General features: G+C 47.5%; 1 protein-coding gene across 2 annotated transcripts in view; it reads right to left on the bottom strand.

The window, feature by feature from the left end:
• The window catches only part of SAMHD1 (SAM and HD domain containing deoxynucleoside triphosphate triphosphohydrolase 1), a 112,333-nt gene that overhangs the window by 59,316 nt on the left and 30,815 nt on the right, over positions 1 to 22,202 (bottom strand). For both annotated transcript variants that reach the window (XM_068127999.2, XM_068128000.2), the window contains exons 7-8: positions 12,559 to 12,696; positions 6,366 to 6,460 (exon numbers count right to left, since the gene is read on the bottom strand). In XM_068127999.2, the coding sequence (XP_067984100.2) occupies positions 6,366 to 6,460; positions 12,559 to 12,696 (233 nt within the window). The remainder of the gene's footprint in view (positions 1 to 6,365; positions 6,461 to 12,558; positions 12,697 to 22,202) is intronic.

The following is a 22,202-nucleotide window of genomic DNA, read 5'->3' as shown; positions in this document are numbered from 1 at the left end:
CAGCATTAAAAGGATAAGAGCACGGACAGTCCCCATGGGTTGGCATCCATTCGGAGGAGGAAATTTCTGCCCTGGAAATGCTCCGCTGAGTGCAGTGAGAAACGTGGTGCCATTGTTGTGACGTCACTTGTACCCAGAATGCCATGGGAGGTGACAGCACTTCCCCCAAGCTCAGTCACTGTTTGTCTCATCAGACAGTCCTGTGTTGTCATCTGTATGTCCATGTGTGTGATATGCATGTGGCAGCTCCACTATGAGCCTCATATACTGTCAAAAATAAAAAAAATAAAAAACTGACGAAGATGTCACAATAATCAAATAGGGACTATCCTCATACTTTAGAAGTCACAGATAATTTAAGAGATGAGCTGAAATCAACTGTCAAGCTTCGTAAAAACAATGAGTATGTAACGATTCAAGAAAAATACTCTTTCAGTGACCCCTCAAGATTGTGCTGTTTTTATTTCACCACCATTGTGAGGAAGCCAGGCCGAGCTGTGCACCACCTTTTCACACTCTTACGCTGCTCTTCCCTTCCGGCACTCTCACAAATTCATGTCTCATGAGCCCTAACAGGTTGCACTCACTCAGGCAGCAAACCAAGCGTTGCTCCCTTCCCAAAAGTTGGCCAACTGCTCACCTCCACCATTCTCACCACACTGTCATTCCCACAATGAAATGGTCTCTTTGAATGTCCAGCCATCGTCTTCCCTCCACTACTTTAAATATTGAGCCACCACCAAACCATAGTATCACTAATAACCATTCCCAATATTTTACGTTTTCAAAAACTCACCTTTCACCCATCAACTTTCACTCTTTTACACGTTTATCGTGTTTGTAAGTTTTACTCTCTACTCTGTATACTTACCCCCGTGAACCCTTACCACAAATTATTATCGTGCCTGTCTGTTTGTTCAATGCCGAATTTTCTATCACTTATCTACCTGTTCCCCTCTATACCTTCATTGGGTCGTCGACCTCTAAGCCTTCTGTCGTTAAGTTCTTTCAACATGCTGCAGCGTGCATGGGAATGGGAATGTGTATGTGAACGTGTGCTGGGAATGTGTATGTGAACGTGTGCTTGAGCGTAAACAAATGCATGACAACTCTTCCATGAGCCTTTCACCCTGTAAAAATTAGATGAAATAAAAACAAATAATTACCTCCACCACCGAAGGTGGATGGAGTTTTTGTTTTGTGTGTGCGTACATGGTAAGCACCAATGACGTCTTGTTGCTTCAATCAACAACACCGGTCTGCGTCATTTCTGAGGTCAAGGTTTTTTAAATTGTTCTTTTAGAATTTTTGCATGCTGAATTCAAAAATGTAACTCATTTTGCTCAACCAGGTCAGGTTTTTCTCAATCTATCTCAATTTAAAAAAAATAGATAATTCGAAAATAATCGTTATGAAATTAACAAGTTAATTTATTTAAAACAGACACATTTTAGCCAAATGTTAGCCAGGCTCTATATAATAAATAGACACAACTTATTTCTAATTACGATTGTCATTACTGTTTTTCAGCATGCATATAATGTGCAAGAATGACCCAAACAGGTTCTGCTATATCTGTATGACGTCACTATGTCAGACTGGAAGTCTTTTGTGAGGTGGTGACTTTTTGTCACACATTTTGTGAGGAAAGGCTATCACGACTACTTTGGAGTTAAACTTGGTGATCAGGACAAAGCCTTTTCCCCTCACATATGCTGCAAAACGTGCGTTGAAAGTGTGCGGCGCTGGAGCCACAATAACCTAGAGTGTCTACCTTTTGGTGTCCCAATGGTGTGGAAGGAAGGAAGAGATCATACTACTGACTTATTTCTGTACTAGCAGAGGTACCCGGCTTTGCACGGGAGTGGGAGGAGGAGGGGAGGGGGAAGAGGAGGGGAGGGGAACGGGGGGGGGGAGGGGGGGGGAGGGGGGAAGCGGGGGGAGGAGGGGAGGGGAGGGAATGGGGGGGGAGGGGGGAGGGGGGGGAGGGGGGGAGGGGAAGGGGGGAGGGAAGGGTGCGGGGGTGCCCAGGGGAAGAAGGGCCCCTCCCCTCCCCCTCCCCCCCCCCTTTCCCCTCCCCCCCCCTCCCCCTTCCCCCTCCCCCTCCCCCCTTCCCCCCTCCCCCTCCCCCCTCCCATCCCCTTCCCCCTCGTTCCCCTCCCCTTCTCTTCCCCCTCCCCTCCTCCTCCCCCTTCACACCAGGGGGGTTGACTCAGCCTGTCATCCCACCGAGGTCGGAAGTCGGAACTCATTGTCGTCAAATAAATGTAGCCTGTATGTTTCACTCTTTGTCACATGCCGTTGGTCCCATGTCAATCGGATGAAGTTGAAAAATTAACGTTACGAAGGTTCTCTGGGACGTACTGATTCCGAATAATGAAGTTGAAAAATTAACGTTCCGAAATACGCTAATTACGCTAACAGAAGCGCTGGAGGGAGCACTGCGCTCCCTCCCTTAGATTCCCTCCCTCTTCTGCTAGCGCTAATTACGCGTAACACACTAATTTTAAAACCCGAAGTTTTTTTAATTTTAAGGTGTGCTGTAGTCAGAAGCGCTAGAAGCGCTGCGCTCCCTCCCTTCGAATCCCTCTCTCTTCTGCTAGTGCTAATAATACGCTAATTTTAAAACCCGAAATTTTTTTAATGTTTATGTCTCCGTGACATTCCTGGGACCATCCCGAGTCGAACAGTACTTTCCGCTCGCAAATCCGTCCACGGGTTCTCGAGATCTTAGAGATCATAGATAGAGGCCAACTCTACTTTATATATATAGATGACAAACCCACAAGGTAAGTTAGTATGAACTTAGTATGGTTTTCATTTTATACTTTCAAAAATATGCCTGACAATATATGAGATTTGTCTTTGTCTTATCTTTATCCGTTTCCTTTTAGGCATAAATCGAAAAAATAAGCAACACGTAAAGTATCCAGACGTGCCATCTGCCATAAAATAAAGCCAGTGCCTCATGGACCAGAAATTCCAATTCCAACACCGCCCGACAACTTTGATTCGTCGTCCGACTCAGATGAAGAAATGGATGACGGTGACATATCTGATACATATCAACCTACTGCCGAGACAAATCAACCCAAACTCTTGAGCCAAGCTGAGTTAAACGATTAGACAAGAGATTTGTGTTTGTCCAAAGAATCTGCTCAGTTGCTAGGGTCATGTCATCGCGAAAATCGTTTGTTAACTCCAGAAACAACATTCTTCTGGTATCGCAGCCGCGAAGAAGAGTTTCGAGAATATTTCACGTTGGACAAAGAAGCTTCGCTGGTTTTACTATAACAACGTCAACGGCCTCATTGCAGCTGTGGGTTTAGCGTATGACCCTACAGAATGGCGGCTCTTCATGGACTCAAGCAGAAGCTTGAAAGCTATCCCAGATGGTAACAATAGTAACAATGTCGTAACTACAATAACTACTCTACAATGGTAACAAGGTCGCATCTGTTCCGGTGGGTCACTCGGTGCAGATGACAAAGTTATTGTAACATGGAGCTTTTGCTAACTGCTTTGAAGTACAAACATCACAATTGGATGATATGCGGAGACCTAAAGGTGTGCTGGTGTCAACCTAGGTACTTTTTAAAAGTAAAATCCAAGTAAGAAAAAGTGAAGTATTTTATATTTTAAATAATTTCCAATAATTTTAAATATTTGTATTTTTGGTAGCGATGTGATACCATACTCAGTATTGACACAAGTAGTGAATAATAAACTTCTTTTTTATAGGTTATAGCCCTAGTGCTGGGTCTATAAGGCAGCTACACCAAATACCCGTTATCTCTGTCTGTGGGACAGCCGAGCAGACAAGCAACACTACGGACAACGCGACTGGCCAGCAAGACCTGGCCTGGAACCAGGTTCGCACAACATTCTGTCATACGCTCTCGTGAATCCGCAGAAGATTCTACTTCTGCCGCTGCACATCAAGTTCGGACTAACGAAGAATTTCCTCAGAGCACTCAACAAAGAAGGCCGAGCTTTCGCTTTCCTGAATCAGAAATTTCCACGCGTCAGTGAGGGCAAACTGAAAGCAGATACTTTTGACGGCCCCCAGATCAGGGAGCTAAGATGCTCAATTCGACGAAAGTCTGGAGGACAATGAGAACACTGCCAGGCTCACATTCCATTGTCACAAATTTTCTGGGCAACCACTGAAGTCCAGAGTACGAACGTGTTGTCGAGGAGCTCCTGCAGAGATTCCACGCTCTTGGTGCACGCATGTCCATAAAGATGCATTTTCTCAGCTCGCATTAGGACTACTTTCCGGACAACTGTGGTGATGTCAGCGAGGAGCAAGGAGAGCGCTTCCACCAGGATATTCGAGTGATGGAAGAGAAGTACCAGGGCCGCTGGGATGTGAATATGCTCACAGACTACTGCTGGTGCCTCGAGAGACGTTCCAGCTGTGGAACACAGACGAAAGTCTTTGAGAAAGCCCTTTCTTCCACATTAACTGTACTCGTGTACCATTTTTTATATACTTTGAACATTTTCTGTCAATTTAAGTCTGTTTAAAAAAAAATTAACTTGCTCATTTGATAACGATTATTTTCTAATTACCTATTTTTTTGAAATTGAGATAGCATAAAAACCTGACCTGATTGAGCAAAATGAGTTACATTTTTGAATTCAGCATGCAAAAATTATAAAAGAACAACTAAAAAAACCTTGACCTCAGAAAAAAAAAATTCAAACGCAGCCAGGTTTGGACCTTTTGTAAAATTAGTACAGAGTGGACAAGAATGAAAAAAAATAGAAAGTATCTGAAAATGCAAAGCCCGTCCACGTCCATTTGCATTCAGTCGTCTTCTTCTTCCGTATGCCCAAAATAACAAAAACAGTTTTAAATAAATAATTGTCATATCCGAATCCATATTCAGATCTTTACCAAAATCGAATCGATTCGTCCTTGTCACACCCTCAACCGGTCCACCAAGTTCCGTCCAAATCCGTAAGTAAACTTTTGAGATATCGTGCTATGTATCAGTTTTAGCCCAATCACTCAATGGTGAAGAATCAATTAAAAATTAAATAATTCTCATATCCGAATCCATATTCAGATCTTCACCAAAAGCGAATCGGTTTGTCTTTGTCACACCCTCAACCGGTCCACCAAGTTCCGTCCAAATCCGTAAATAAACTTTTGAGATATCGTGCTATGTATCAGTTTTAGCCCAATCACTCAATGGTGAAGAATCAATTAAAAATTAAATAATTCTCATATCCGAATCCATATTCAGATCTTCACCAAAAGCGAATCGGTTCGTCTTTGTCACACACACAACCTGTCCACCAAGTTTCGTCCATAACTTTTTGAGATATCCTGCTATATATCGTTTTGGCCTATCTCCCAATTATGAAGAATCACTTTAAAAAAAATTATACTAGCCGGATCCGAATCCGGATCTTCACCAAACTCGAATGATTTCGTCCTCGTCACATATGCTACGTTTCTGCCAAATTTCGTCCAAATCCGTCCACAACGTTTTGGGATATCTTGTTCACAGACGGACAGGCAGAAAAACAAACAGACAGGGGTGAAAAAATATATACAACAACAACAACATGCATTCTAAGGCCATTTTCCCTGCTAGAGCGGGGGTTAGCCAGGGTGAAAAAATATATATACATGGTGAAATATATACAATATATACAAAAATATGTGATTGGGTGAAAAAATATATACAAAATGAAAATTGCTGATTTTATTCAGCCTTGACCCTTGAGCTTTCGATCTAAAAAAATAATCACCTTCTATGTTTTTGATTGGTAAGCCAATTTTGTGATCCAATATGCAAATTCTTAAAATTTCAGGTCAGTTGGACGAAAATTGACAATTTTATGCAACCTTGACCTTTTGATCTAAAAGAACCCAAAATAATCGAGTCCTACCTTTTGATTGGTGAACTAATTTTGTGCTCCAATATGCAAATTCTTAAAATTTCAGGTCAATCGGGTGAAAATTGGTGATTATACGCAACCTTGACCTTTGACCTTTTGACCTAAAAAAACCAAATCAATCGGGTTGTAGCTTTTGATGGGTGAACCAATTCCGTGACCCAATACACAAATTCTTAAAATTTAAAGTCACCTGGATGAAAATTGATGATTTTATGTGATGCTGACCTTTAACCTTTTGACAAAATTATTAATTTTCCTTCTCCGTATTATTGTAATAAAGCTTTGGTGTAAGAGTTACGGCCCGGACAGACACACACAGACAGAGACAGACAGATTTACACACACATACAGAAGTGATTACAAAACTCCATCTCCTGCTGTGCATGGGACTCGCTAATTAAGGTTCTAAGTTCTTCCCCATGTCGAGCTTTGTTGGGAGTAATGCTTACCTGGCGAGGTAGTCCCACTTGTCCACATCAACTCCGCTGCGCTTGTTTGCTACAATATGGTACAGAAATTCCTTTTCCTTTGGACGTCCAGTATCCTAAAAGAGCACAAGGTGTAAACAGCTGTACTGTATATGTGTCGATAATATTCATCTTTTACATCAAACGAAACACGACGAGTGAGCTTACAGCAAGTGGCCAATTGTTGCTGTGCACAAAAGGTCACACTGGTACACTGGTCCTGGTATGGCTCATACCACGAAAACTACGAGGTGATACGTGTCGCACAAAGACTCGTCGGAACACAACCTTATTAAATCCAGTCAGATTCACTTTGAGACCAGGTGTGGATGATCATTCCATCGCTAGAGCTCAAAGTCACAGCTGGTTCAGATATTTTCTGGAAATTACACTGTTTGCCTGAACGATGCTCATCATGCTATTCAAGAACAACATTTAATCACATTTTTAACAACACCGATGATCATGGAAGAGCAATGTGATGGAGAATATCAACTGAGTAGGGCAGCAGGTACAACAAGCAAGGGAATGAACAAACAGTTGGGTTAGGGGAGTTTATGGTGGTAATGAGGTTTGTGGATAGGGATGGGGGATGATGGGGTAGGGAGGTGGAGTGGATGTCTGCAAGAACTGGAAGGTGGTGGGTGGGGATCGTCAAAGACAGCCACTGAGAGATGTCAAAGATGGATTGAGGTGCACATCGACCTTTTGTGGTGGCTTCTGTCCGAGGCAGAGACACAATATTTGCGCAAGATCATAAACTAGTGCAAGCATTGAGGTGCAGATAATCGAGAGGTCTACTTCCCAGTCATGTCCACAGAGTCTATAGATAAGGTTTAATCTTGTGTCTTGATCAGGTTTTCCCCACCACCTTTTGTGCATGCTGCCTTAAAAGTCAAGGCCTGATAGAGTTGGACACCAAGTTAGGTGGGTGAGTGGGTAAAGGTTCAATGGGACATTGTTCAACTTCACTTCCTGTTGTTTCTTTGCCTTGCTGTTTTGAAAGTGAAAAACAGAGTCGACCGTTTTCTAGCATTAAGACACAGTCACCATTGGTGATAGTAGAGGTTCAGTGTTGCAACATCTCGACTGAGCGAGTCTTCAACATCCTGAAAACAAATCTCACTTGTGTGCGGGATGTGAAGATCATCGGTATCGGGAAATCTGGTGCCTGGAGTCCTTGGGAGATCTGAAGAGTACACATTCAATAGGAGTGGAGCTGGAACAGAGCCTTAAGAACCGTTTTTTTACGAGTCATACTTACGAGTTTTTTATCAAGTCATAGTTTGGCACCGAGGAACCGTACAAGTCAGACTTGTCTGTCTATTCAGTTGAACCCGGAAGTAGTGGTTGGAAAGCAACACTTGGATGAAGTTGACTGGTAAGATACGTCAGTGCCAAATTACGTCGTATGCTGATGACAGGTCAACGAAGACAGCGCCACATTCATCGTTAACTTTGAAGGCCGCTTCTTGTAAGGTGCGTTGCAGGTCGGACCTGGTCTTCAGTACTATGGTTCTTCGTGAAGCTTGTTTGTTCCTGAGGGTGAAGCTTTTCTATAACAGACTCGATCCTGTTTAGGACGAGGTGCTTGAGGACTTTGAAAGGAACATAACATTGATATTGGCCCGTAGCTCTTTGGGCCATTACTAGGCTTGTTGGGCTCAAGAGTGGCCACAATGTTGACTTTCTTCCACAGCTTCGGCATCCTGGATGAGGAGAGGCAGTGGGACATTAATTTTCCGAGCCAGTTGAGTCGGTTGGGGTATCATGTTTAAGGCTGCTCTGCGTGGATGTTGGCTGGTCCATGCATTTATTTAAGAGCAGATTTAAGTTCCTCTGGACACAAGTTCACAGATAGTCCATGGTCAACAGATGTTGTCCAGAGGTCCTTCAGACTCAAATTCACCAGAATTCCATAGTTTCCGTTTCTGGTGAGGTCTTGCTATGACATCAAGTGAAAAGGGTAGGCTTACCTCTTGGCTTAATTGCCAGTGAGTCGGTTTGTCATTTTCCAAGCTTTCTGAGTGAAGTGGGTGAAATTGTGATTCTGGATACAGCTTCCTGCCAACTCGCTCTAATAACCTCATCCAATCTTGACTTCGATTTGGCAGCTATAGCACGAAGGTCATCCTTGTTGATCGAGTTCTTCACTGTATTGTATCAACGTTCACAGCTGGAGTTCCATCCCTGGATGTACGCCTTTTGGTTACCGTGATGGATGCACATCTTGGAGATCTTGGTGATAGACTAGCATAAAGCATTGTAACTGGAGCCAATGTCATCAGAATCATGAAGAGGCAGCAAGTTTGCGATTTCACCTGTAATAGCCTTGTACTTCCCCCAGTTAGCCATTTGAAAGTTCCATCGCATAGGTGTAGGTGTGACTAAGGAAGTGCCTACCCTTAATGAGGACAGGCCAATTGTTAGAGTTGGGGAAGCAATCTAGCACAAACCATTGTAAGGTATTAAAGGGATCACAATTCCACCAGGCCAGGTCAGGATTGGTATCGGTGCCCCATTGGCTTGGACAACATGTAGCCCATTCTCATCTGTAAAATACTAGCTGGATGTCCGACTGGGAGGTCCAGTCACATGGTGTTTCTCCATCATCAGGCAGCTAGTTGTACCCTCATTCAGTGTGTGGGCAGTTGAGGTATCCAGCAATTAATACAGGTGAGGGAATTGAGCATGTCATAATTCTGGAGTGGTGTTGGTGGGGTTTGTACACATTGAATACTCGCAGACATTGGACACATACTACATATGCTGTTGGAGGCCGGCATCTGGCTGGGAGGCTGTCACTACACTGCAGTCCCTGAAGGCAGATTTCACATTGGTAGCTAGGCCATGGTGTTTACTAGGAGTGAAAGACCCAAGGTGGAAACCTGGAATTATAGCTTTGCTTTCATCATGTATATGGGTTTTCCTGAATAAGACTTTTGAGCACATCATGTGAGCTTTTTATTCTGTGTAGCATTTCCTTTTTTGCTGGAGTTAGATCCTCCAGAGTAAGTTTGAGTATGCTAGGAACACAGGCATCCATGCTTCAAGTGGTATATGTAGGTGGTCACAAGCACATATAGAGTTCACACTGGTCTGCCAAAATAATAGCGTGGAAACTTCTTGGAGTATCCACATATCACGTAGTCGGCAATAGTAGATAATTATAATAGTAGATTATTAGATAATAGTAGATAATAGTAGATTATTATAATCAAAGATCACTTGGAAAATATCATAGATCTCGTCACTTGTCACCAAAATGATGACAACCCTGTGGTCCACTTGAGAAATAGCAGGGAGAACCATTGGAAATTATGTTGTCTTGTCACCCTGAGGAGGTGGTTACTAGGCGAACACAAACATCCTGGAGAGACGGGCAGAGTCTGAGGGCTGAAGAGCAGAGAGCAAGACCAAGGAGCAGAGAGAGCAAGACCAGAGAACAGAGAGAGAGAGAGCAAGAGCAGAGAGAGAGAGAGAGAGCGCAAGACCAGAGAGCAGAGAGAGAGAGAGAGAGCGCAAGACCAGAGAGCAGAGAGAGTGAGAGAGAGAGCGCAAGACCAGAGAGCAGAGAGAGAGAGAGAGCGCAAGACCAGAGAGCAGAGAGAGAGAGAGAGAGCGCAAGACCAGAGAGCAGAGAGAGAGCGCAAGACCAGAGAGCAAAGAGAGAGAGCAAGACCAGAGAGCAGAGAGAGCAATACCAGAGAGGAGAGAAAGAGAGCAATGCCAGAGAGGAGAGAAAGAGCGCAAGACCAGAGAGAGAGAGAGAGAGAGCAAGACCAGAGAACAGAGAGAGAGAGCAAGACCAGAGAACACAGAGAGAGAGCAAGACCAGAGAACAAAGAGAGAGAGAGAAAGAGAGCAAGACCAGAGAGCAAAGAGAGAGTGAGAGAGAGAGCAATACCAGAGAGGAGAGAGAGCAAGACCAGAGAGGAGAGAGAGCAAGACCAGAGAGGAGAGAGAGCAAGACCAGAGAGGAGAGAGAGCAAGACCAGAGAGGAAGAGAGAGCAAGACCAGAGAGGAAGAGAGAGCAAGACGAGAGAGGAAGAGAGAGCAAGACGAGAGAGGAAGAGAGAGCAAGACGAGAGAGGAAGAGAGAGCAAGACGAGAGAGGAAGAGAGAGCAAGACGAGAGAGGAAGAGAGAGCAAGACGAGAGAGGAAGAGAGAGCAAGACGAGAGAGGAAGAGAGAGCAAGACGAGAGAGGAAGAGAGAGGAAGAGAGAGACAGAGAGAGACAGAGAGCAAGACGAGAGAGAGAGAGCAAGACGAGAGAGAGAGCAAGACGAGAGAGAGAGCAAGACGAGAGAGAGCGCAAGACGAGAGAGAGAGAGAGCAAGACGAGAGAGAGAGCAAGACGAGAGAGAGAGAGAGAGCAAGCCGAGAGAGAGAGAGAGCAAGACGAGAGAGAGAGAGAGAGCAAGACGAGAGAGAGAGAGAGAGAGCAAGACGAGAGAGAGAGAGAGCAAGACGAGAGAGAGAGAGAGCAAGACGAGAGAGAGAGAGAGCAAGACGAGAGAGAGAGAGCAAGACGAGAGAGAGAGAGCAAGACGAGAGAGAGAGCAAGACGAGAGAGAGAGAGCAAGACGAGAGAGAGAGAGAGCAAGACGAGAGAGAGAGAGAGCAAGACGAGAGAGAGAGAGAGCAAGACGAGAGAGAGAGAGCAAGACGAGAGAGAGAGAGAGCAAGACGAGAGAGAGAGAGCAAGACGAGAGAGAGAGAGCAAGACGAGAGAGAGAGAGCAAGACGAGAGAGAGAGCAAGACGAGAGAGAGAGCAAGACGAGAGAGAGCGCAAGACGAGAGAGAGAGAGCAAGACGAGAGAGAGAGCAAGACGAGAGAGAGAGCAAGACGAGAGAGAGAGCAAGACGAGAGAGAGAGAGAGCAAGACGAGAGAGAGAGAGAGCAAGACGAGAGAGAGAGAGCAAGACGAGAGAGAGAGCAAGACGAGAGAGAGAGAGCAAGACGAGAGAGAGAGAGCAAGACGAGAGAGAGAGAGCAAGACGAGAGAGAGAGAGCAAGACGAGAGAGAGAGAGCAAGACGAGAGAGAGAGAGCAAGACGAGAGAGAGAGAGAGCAAGACGAGAGAGAGAGCAAGACGAGAGAGAGAGAGCAAGACGAGAGAGAGAGAGCAAGACGAGAGAGAGAGAGCAAGACGAGAGAGAGAGAGCAAGGCGAGAGAGAGAGAGCAAGACGAGAGAGAGAGAGCAAGACGAGAGAGAGAGAGCAAGACGAGAGAGAGAGAGCAAGACGAGAGAGAGAGAGCAAGACGAGAGAGAGAGAGCAAGACGAGAGAGAGAGAGCAAGACGAGAGAGAGAGCAAGACGAGAGAGAGAGCAAGACGAGAGAGAGAGAGCAAGACGAGAGAGAGAGTAAGACGAGAGAGAGAGCAAGACGAGAGAGAGAGCAAGACGAGAGAGAGAGCAAGACGAGAGAGAGAGAGCAAGACGAGATAGAGAGCAAGACGAGAGAGAGAGAGCAAGACGAGAGAGAGAGAGCAAGACGAGAGAGAGAGAGCAAGACCAGAGAGGGGAGAAAGAGAGCAAGACCAGAGAGGAGAGAAAGAGAGCAAGACCAGAGAGGAGAGAAAGAGAGCAAGACCAGAGAGGAGAGAAAGAGAGCAAGACCAGAGAGGAGAGAAAGAGAGCAAGACCAGAGAACAGAGAGGGAGAGAGCAAGACCAGAGAGGAGAGAGGAGAGAGGAGAGGAGAGAGGAGAGAGGAGAGAGGAGAGAGGAGAGAGAGAGCAAGACCAGAGAGCAGAGAGAGCAATACCAGAGAGGAGAGAAAGAGAGCAAGACCAGAGAGGAGAGAAAGAGAGCAAAACCAGAGAGGAGAGAAAGAGAGCAAGACCAGAGAACAGAGAGGGAGAGAGCAAGACCAGAGAGGAGAGAGGAGAGGAGAGAGGAGAGAGGAGAGGAGAGAGGAGAGAGGAGAGAGGAGAGAGAGAGCAAGACCAGAGAGCAGAGAGAGCAATACCAGAGAGGAGAGAAAGAGCAAGACCAGAGAGGAGAGAAAGAGAGCAAGACCAGAGAGGAGAGAAAGAGAGCAAGACCAGAGAGGAGAGAAAGAGAGCAAGACCAGAGAGGAGAGAAAGAGAGCTTCAGTTAAATCAGTTCAGTTCAGGAGGGGTTCAGTTAAATCTAACACCTTCCTCACAACAAACTATCTGTACCTCTTGTGTTTCCATTCCAAGAATCAAGGCTTTAATGAAGTTAACATCTGCAGGTGAGAGCTTTGCATGTTGTAGATCTTTGTCTAGTTTGTTGCTCTTTATCAGATGGTCAAACATCTCCACTGATGCTTCTTCATGCTGGGGTGAAGTGAAGGGAAGAGGTGGCAAAGAAGAATGTGGAGTAAAGACCGGCACACGTTCCAACGAATTTTTATGCAAATGTTCACAAGACACATGGAGACTCAAGTGCAGAAAAGACATGCGAGGAAATGAAAAAAACCCCAAAAACATCTATATATTAATAGCGCAAGGACTCGACTTTGTTGTCCCTTTTATGCCGCACCCAGTGACCCGATGCCCACGGCACTAATGGATTTACGATCTACGAACCGTGCTCTTTGTTTATCACGTACAGCCATACTCGAAAAATCTGAATTAGCCGACGTTGGGGCCCAAAAGCATCCGATTAACTGCCGATACGACGCCATCTTACGACGCCATCGTATTGGCGTCTGCTGGGCGAAGGCGAAGCAGGCCGTCCGCTGATTGGACAGGCGAAGGCGAAAGCAAGCCGTCCACTGAGTGGACAATCCAGAGCATGCATTTGTGCCAGTGTCGGCGATCGTTGTTCATATACGCACTCTTCATTCTCATCTTTCTTCCTAACACTTACTCGGACGAGCAAATCCCCTATGCCATCCATAATGGTACACTCTATCCATACACCACATCCTCCCTTCCGTGGATGTTCCACGGGTTTCGGCTAGTCCTTAAGTAAAAGCCAATTTGCATTATTCAAGGTTGTCAACACTTAGGAACACGAACTCTTGAATACAATGGAGAGAACAATTAATACATACATGCATGCATACATACATACATACATACTGTTGAGGATTTGGGAACTGTGTGTGTGTTTTTTTTTTTTTTTTTTTTTTTTGTTGTTGTTGTTGTATCCTGAATCGAGGCTCGTGAAAGAGCTAACATTTATTTCACAAACAAATCAACCAGACAAACAAAATGTACAAAAAGAGGGAGCGGAAGACAACATGGGGAGAGAAGGGGAAACACACAACCACAACATTTGAGAGCAGGGAGAAGTGTGGGAGGGAGAGGGCTTGGGGGGAGGAGGCGTGGGAAGGGGGGTGGGGGGGAGAGGTATAAAACACAAGGGGACCGAAATTAGCGGGGGTAGAAAAGATCAAGGTTTTGGATGGGGGAGGATAAGAGATGGTGGTGAACAGCTGTTTTAAAGACCTGGAGGGTGGAGTGGGATTGAAGAGAGTGAGGGAGTTTGTTCCAGAGGCGGGAGAAAAGAGGAATGAAGGAGTGAAGGTGAGCAGAAAGTCTCGATTTTGGCAGTTTAACCATAAGAGGGTTGCAGGCAGATCTTGTGCGACCTGTATGAATATTTGGGGGACAGAGCCCAGAGAGAGCTGGGGGGGCAAGGCCAGAGAGGAGTCGGTAGAAGACGGAAAGACCACCAACCTGCCTGCGGTGAGTGAGTGAAAGGCCCTTGGAGTTAGCTTCATCGCGGGAGATTCCAATGATTCTGAACGCTTTGGTTTCAACAGCGTGAAGACGAGCTCGGTGTGAGGCAGGAGCACCAGACCAGAGGGGAGAGCAGTATTCCATAGAGCTGCGGATGAAAGCCTTGTATGTGGTGAGGAGCTCAGGTGTGCCAAGGAAGGACTTCGCACGACGGAGGATGCCCAGTCGGCGACTGGCTTTGGAGGCCAGATTTGAAATGTGGTTTTCCCAGGAAAGATCATGGCAAATAGTGAGACCCAAAAGCTTGAGTGACAGAACTTCTTGGAGAGGATTATTCAGAAAGTGGATGGGAGGGTTGTCCAGTCGGTCTTTTCGGAGAGACATCGTAAGAGTGTGAGATTTATCAGGATTGAAAGACATGTTCCATTTGTTTGCCGAGTCTGTGATTTTGTCCAGGTCTGCAGAGAGTGAGGAGGCTGCAGACTGCCGATCTGAGGGATGAGGAATGGAGCGACAGAGAGTAGAGTCGTCAGCAATGGGATAGAGAGGATTTTCAAGAGAGTCAGAGAGATCATTGATGAAGACCAGAAAAAGCACAGGGCCCAGAACACTACCTTGGGGAACTCCAGCCTGAACAGGAAGAGATGAGAGAAACCTATTCAGGGCCACACGTTGACTACGACCAGAGAGGAAGTCCGCCAGCCAAGCTTGGAGATTTCCATGGATACCAAAGGAGGAGAGTTTGGTGAGCAGAGCAGGGTGCCAGACGGTATCGAAGGCATGTGAAATGTCAAGGGAGACAGCTCTAATTTCCTGTTTGGCGTTGAGGACCTCCATCCATTGTTGAGAAAGCAGAAGCAGCATGTCCAGAGTAGAGTGACGAGGTCTGAAACCAAATTGATGATCAGAGATCAAGCCATTGGAGAAGAGGAAAGATTTCATATCTGAAGCAATGATGGATTCCATGACTTTGCTGATAATTGGGAGAAGGCTGATTGGTCTGTAGTTGCTAGGCTCTGTTTTTGCACCTTTTTTGTGCAAAGCGGTGATGTTGGCTGATTTCCAAGCAGATGGCAGATGACCTGGAGCAAAAGAGAGGGTGAAGAGAACAGAAAGAGGGAGTGAAAGAGTGGAAGAACATGATTTTAGGACCCGGGGGCTGATGCCGTCAGGACCAGTTGCAGAATCAGAGTCGATGGTTGACAGAAACTTTTCCACCTTGTCAGGAGGAAAGGACACAGAGTCCAGGAGCAGCTGGGTACGACTGGGTACGGTGGGTACAGAGAGGGATGGGTTTGGGACAAGATTTAGAGGCAAACACAGAGTTGAGGCATTCAGCTTTTTCACGTGCGGAGTCAGCCGTTAAGCCGTTTGAGGTGAGGGAGGGGCTGGAGGGGGAACAAACACCAGAAACAGATTTGACCAGACGCCACCAGGATTTGGAAGAGGGAGACAGATAAGAGAGTTCGGTCTTGAGAACGATGAGATATTGTTTCCTGGCTCTCGTGAGGGTGGACACACTTGTTTCGGGCTTTGTGAAAGGAAATGAGATTTCCTTCCGTTGGATTTGCTTTCCAGGAGACGAAAGCAAGTTGTTTCAGGGCAACAGCCTCACCACAAGATTCCGTGTACCATGGACGGGAGGAAGGGTATGACAACTGAAGACGAGATGGGATAAATCTGTGCATGAGAGAGAGCAATTTACTTTGAAAGAATTCCCAGGATGAGTTGATGTCAGAGGCGGTAGAGATGGGAGACCAGTCCAGATGATTGATGGCTGCTTGAAGATCGTGCCAGTTGGCCTGAGTGAAATGCCAGACTCGTCGACGCTGAGGAGGCTCTCTGAGAATGGTCAGAGAGATGTCCACTTTGACAAGCACATGATCAGATGAGCCGATTGGAGCAGAAGAAGTGCAGCAGACATTTTCAGGGAAGTTAGTCATAACCAAGTCCAGAAGAGAAGATGCTCTGTTGACTGAGATCCGGGTCGGGAAATTGACAGATTGTGTCAGTCCCAGTGAGTCGCAGAAGTCCTTTGCTAGAGAGCCATGGCTGGTGAGAGAGGTACCCACACCCAGCCAACTGGCATGGTGACAATTGAAATCACCACATATGAGGAAGAGAGAGTTGGTGATGGGTAGATAGAAGTTGGTCCATATTATCAGAAGTTGGGATGGGTAGATAGTGTAATTTGCTGTAAAATATACCCTTTTGTGTGCTGTAAATATTCCTTGCAAATACCTCCAATTGTAAAGGTCAAAGGTCGTCCTTAGTTAGGCCATCGCACACACGTAGCCAATCATAAGTTTCCCTCAGTAGTTATGTCCTTAGTAAATGTCAGTATAAGGCTCTGTGGTCCGCTAATTCATTGCGTTGCATCGAATTCAAATAAGATAGATCCCCATTTAATTGCCAGCCTTCATTGCCAACTGCATTCGCCCGCCATTACGCACGTGGTCAAGCCTCGGGGAAGAAGGTGGGAGGAGTCAGCCAAGCGCCAGGAACAAGGCGTGGCCCTGCCAGCGCCTCATCGAGGGGCGGGATCGGTGAGCCCTCGCGACCAATCGAGGCCGAGGCGAGCTCACCGATGGGCGTTCCTAAGAGGCCGGCGGCTTGATTGTGACGCGCCTGATATAAAGGGGGTGCGGAAGGACTGCGGGGAGAGATGAGAGAGATGCGTCAGATGCGGCAGAGACGGGAGATGAACTTTTGAGAACCGCAGCTTGAACCACCGCAGCTTGAACCACCGCAGCTTTGAGCTTTAACGGCGGTTCGACCCGCGGCCGCGAAGGAACGTCGCCGTGCGAAGCCGCTCGAGGAGGGTCGGCAGCTGCTCACCTCGAGCACACACCAACCGGACCCGCATCCTTCCCGCCCTGTGATCCCGCCTTCTCATCCGTCCAGCCATCCACCTCCTGCCATTCGTTCCTGCCATCATCCCCCGTGTAAGTCTGATTGTCGTCCGTCTTTTATGTTGTCCTGGGGTATAAGTCAGACTGTATAGTGTAAGCTAGTATTTGCACTGTGTCTTCCTCTTCTTCTTCTTCCAGTTACTTTCGTTATCTTTCTTCTCCCTTGGTTTCTTTGGTTGTTGTACAAATAATAATAATTGGTAATAAATCCCTGTTCTTCCTACTTTGTCTTCTTCTTCACATTCGGTCGCTTTAGAGGTTTCCAAATTGAGTGTACGTGGCGCGATTCGGCCAACGCATATGAATCGGGTTTAGCCCCTTCGATAAACGGCTCACGCCGCAGTTCGCTTCGCTCGGCGCAACCAATCCATTACGCTGCGGCCGTGAGCGGGGGTGTTTCCTTGCGTACCGGGAGGCACTGGTACTTAGGTCATAGGACGGTTGGGCCTAATGCCCTACCCAGCGCTGACCGGGCGTGACGTCATACCCCCAGGACCATGTCGGTCAGTCATAGACGAGGGGATTAATCCCCACTCGATAAGGGGGAAAGAGGCCGACGTTGGGTTCCGTAACATTTGGTGTCAGGAGCGAGGTTCGGACCCGAAGTGCGTTTAACGCACTCAAATTACAAGTGGCCAAAATTTTAGTTTATATCCAAATTTGAAATCGTGCCATGGATGATCAAGGCGACCGGATGCCGGTGGGGAGGGGGTTAGAAGAGGGGTTAGGGGTAACCCAGGACCACAGGGGGGAAATGGAGGAGGAGAACAATGAGGAGGTGGTTGAGGAGGTATCAGGTGTGCAAAATGGCGCCCTCGCGCACGTGGTTGTAGAGACACAAAATGGCGCCTCGCACATGGCTGCGGCGGCCGCACCCGCTGCACAAGTGGGAGGGATTGACATGCAGGCCCTCATTGCGCAGCTGCAGGCAGCTGTACAGATGAGTATGGGGAGCCAAATTGAGCGATTGGGAGGCCAAATTGAAGGGATGGAAAGCAGAATGAGGGACGAAGCAAGGGGTACCAGTGAGCAATTGAGAGACGGGTTAAGTAATATGGGAAATAAATTTGAGGGTTTAGACAACAAAATAGGGGAATGATATGGGAAGCCAAATCGGGGGGCTAGAAGCCAAATTTGAGGGGTTAGACAACAGGTTGGAAGGGCGAGAAGGTAAATTGGGGGGTCAACTGGAAGACGTGGGTAACCAAATCGGGGAAATGAAGGAGGGGTTAACGGGGTTGGAAAATAGAATGGCTGCCCAGGAGAATCAGATGGAAGGGGTGAAAAATGGGTTAGGGGGGTTAGAAAACACTATGGAAGGCAAATTGAGGGAAATAGGGGAGCAATCCGCCCGGGAAATTAAACAAATGGGAGATCGGATAGAGGAGGTGAAAATCGGGTTAGAAACTAAATTGGATGCCCAGAGGAATGATTTGGAACAGATGGCGGCAGCATCTACCAAAGAGATGGGAGAAATGGGGGAGGAGATCAGACGGGGTGTGAGCGAGGAGGTCTCGGGGGTATGCGAGGAGGTAAAGCGAGGTGAGGAGCGTATGGGGAAAGAGGTGAGAAAGGGGACGGCAAAGTTACAAGGTGGCATGGAAGATCTAACGAGGGAAGTAGAACAGCTGAAGGTGGGACAAAAGGAATTAGGGGAGCAAGTGGAGAAGAACACTGCGGTAATCGTGGGGTTGAAGGCGACGCAGAAAGAAATAAAAGAGGAACTTATAGCGACAAAGAGGGAATGTCAGATGGTACATGAGGAGTTGCCAAAGAGGTTGGACGAGGTAACAGAAGTAATGGAGACGAAAGAACGGGAAGTAAGGACGCACATAGAAACGACCAAGGTGGCCTTAGAGGAAGAAATTGAGGGGGCGCACTGGGAAATAAAAGAGGTGAAGCAAAAATTAGAGGATGTGGAAGAGGGGGTGAGTGAAATTAAGAAGAGACGGAGGGAAACCCAGAGGGAGATAAAAGAGGAGGTGATGGAATATGTACAAGGTCTGTGCTCAAATCATGATGATGTGCTTAAGCCCCTGTCACACCTTGACGATGTAGCCAGTGTATGCCGACGTATCAAAATTGAGTGCTGGTGCGAGTCATACGCCGGCATACGTCGACAAATTTTGTGCATGCACGAAATTCGTCGACGAGCTCGGCGTACTACGACGTATGCCAACGTGCTTCAGCGTGCTCTTAACATAGCCAAATTTTTCATACGTCGGCATACGCTGGCTAAAACGTCAAGGTGTGACCGGCTTTACTAACCAAATAAAGAGTTTGCAGGTGGCGGAAGAGGAGCGAAGAAGAGGTGCCGAGGTGAGTGGCGATATGATCGGAAATGTATGTGGTGTGAGGGGAGATTGTCGGCTTGGGTGTTGGTTTAGACCCGGGTGTTCGTGAGAGGCCGCTGGTAAAGTGTGCGACAGGTACAGAGTGTGAAGGAGGAGGTGTGCGAGGATGTCCGACTATGGGGGGTGTGAGGAAAAAGTGCGCGCCAAGGAGTGAGTGTGCTGTCGAGAGTGAGTTGGTCGTTGCGCGTGTGCGGGGGGCACATGGAAGCGCGTGATGGGGAGTGTTACAGGGGATGTAACGGAAGAATGCACACCTGTGGTGAGTGTTACTGAGGGTGTAACGGGAGAGTGTGTGGAAGAGGATGCACGAAAAAGGTGTGTAACAGAGTAGTGCATGATTACAGAGTGCGCTGTCAAGAGTAAGGGTGAATGCGCGACCGAGTGTGGTGGTGAAAGTAGTGAGAGTGACACGGAGCACGAGTTGGTTGTAGCAGGTGAGAGAGGATGCACACCTGGAATAGAATGATGTACACCTGGAATGAAAGGATGCACACCTGGAATGGTCGAGCACGTGTGGGAATGCACACTTGAGTTGGTAGTGAGGCACATGATTGGGTGTGCAGGTGAGTGCACACCCGTGGTTGTCACAGAGAATGTGACCGAGGAGTGGGTGCGAAGGGGTGTGTTGGTGAGGTGTACGAACGACGAGTGTGTGCCAAGGTGTGCGGTGGTCAGGTATGTGACGAAGTCTATGAGTGTACCTGGGGGGTGTGTAAGAGAAGGTGCAATGACGGAGAGCATGGGAGACAGCTGGATGTGTGAGCAAGGAAGGGAACGCGGGGTGTGAACATGCAAGTGGAGCATCGACGTTGAACGGAGCAGCGGTTAGATCGACTTTTAACCGAAGCGAGCCCTCGGTTCGTACCGGGCTTTGTGTGCAGCGGGAACCAGTGGGGATCGTAACCCCGGCGGTTTCGAAAGAACCGCTGAGCGGGATCCACGCCGGGCCTCGCTCCGAACGGTCGCGTCCATGCTCCGCTAGGCGGAGCGGGCGGCCCGGTTCGAGGACGGGTATGAAGGGTCGGCACGGCGACCCCTTGTGGTTGAGGCGTTCCGGCAGGGCGAGATCGGGCCATCGGGCGGGAGAGCGGACGGCTCCGCGCCGAGGTGGACCTTGGGATCTCGGCGGGAGCAAACCTCCTTCCCTGAACCGAGTGCCGGACGGATCCAACCGCCGGCAATGAACCACCTGCATTCATTGCTCGGCTTTGCGAAGCCGAGCTTTGGAAATGAATTAACGCACCGAGAGGCTCAAGTGAGTAGACGTGTGAGGGTGGTAGCAGTAGTGAATTTGGAAAGCAAAATTGATGATTGGTAAACTGATTGGCAGATGATTGGCAAATTTTTGATTGGCTGGAATTACATGGGCAAAATTGGTAGTGAGAGATGTCCGATGTGGAGGGATGGCAAATCCACCATCCCTCGCACACAAACGGGGGCATATGAGCAAATGAGCAATAGCTATGGGGTTTGGCAGTGAAAACCAGCCCGGGAGGGTTAGGATAATGTATAGGGACCTAGAGATGACCAGAGGTAACGGTAGAGGTAAGTAGCAACATTGGACAGGTAGTCGGGGACATAGAGAGGTTAGAATGGTTGTTAATGACGTGGTATGTGCTTAGTTTAAAGGGAAGACGGGGAGCACCAAGTTTTTTTTTTTTTTTTTTGTTTTTTTTTGTTTGTTTGTTTGTTTGTTTGTATACAAGATCGAGGCTCGTGAAAGAGCGAACATTAATCACACAGAAAGACAAACCGACACATAAAACATATAACATCGGGAGCGGTAGACAAGATGGGGAGAGAGGGGGAAGGACACAAACACAACATTTGAGAGCAGGGACCGAGAGACATGGAGACATCGAGAGATCTGAGAGAGGGCGAGGGCTTTGGGGGGGCGGGGGCATGGGAAGGGGGCGGTGGGAGAGGTATAAAACATATGGACACTGCCAGGACTTCCAGGAAAGAAGTTGGAATTTCAAACAAGGTGGATCTGGGGTGAATTAGCGGGGGTAGAAAAGATCAAGGTTTTGGATGGGGGAAGATAAGAGATGGTGGTGAACAGCTGTTTTAAAGACCTGGAGGGAGGAGTGGGATTGAAGGGAGTGAGGGAGTTTGTTCCAGAGGCGGGAGAAAAGAGGAATGAAAGAGTGAAGGTAAGCAGAGAGCCGAGATTTCGGCAGTTTAACCATCAGAGGGTTGCTGGCAGATCTTGTGCGACCTGTAGGAATATTTGGGGGACAGAGCACAGAGAGAGCTGGGGGTGCAAGGCCGGAGAGGAGTCGGTAGAAGACAGAAAGACCACCTACCTGCCTGCGGTGAGTGAGTGAAAGGCCCTCAGAGATAGCTTCATCGCGGGAGATTCCAATAATTCTGAAAGCTTTGGTTTCAACAGCGTGAAGCCGAGCTAGGTGTGAGGCAGGAGCACCGGCCCATAGGGGAGAACAGTATTCCATTGAGCTGCGGATGAAAGCCTTGTATGTGGTGAGGAGCTCAGGTGTGCCGAGGAAGGACTTCGCACGACGGAGGATGCCCAGTCGGCGACTGGCTTTGGAGGCCAGCTTAGAAATGTGGTTTTCCCAAGAAAGATCATGGCAGATAGTGAGACCCAAAATCTTGAGCGACAGAACTTCTTGGAGAGGATTGTTGAGAAAGTAGATGGGAGGGTTGTCCAGTCGATCTTTTCGGAGAGACATAGTAAGAGTGTGAGATTTGTCAGGATTGAAAGACATGTTCCACTTGTTTGACCAGTCTGTGATTTTGTCCAGGTCTTCAGAGAGTGAGGAGGCAGCAGACTGCCGATCTGAGGGAAGAGGAATGGAGCGGCAGAGAGTGGAGTCATCAGCAAAGAGATAGAGAGGATTTTCGAGAGAGTCAGAGAGATCATTGA

Source organism: Myxine glutinosa, chromosome 9 (assembly GCF_964187855.1).
Source record: "Myxine glutinosa chromosome 9, kmMyxGlut1.1, whole genome shotgun sequence".
NCBI classification, from domain to species: Eukaryota; Metazoa; Chordata; class Myxini; order Myxiniformes; family Myxinidae; genus Myxine; species Myxine glutinosa.
Note: the sequence above shows the minus strand (reverse complement) of the source record. Positions and strands in the feature narration are given on the sequence as shown.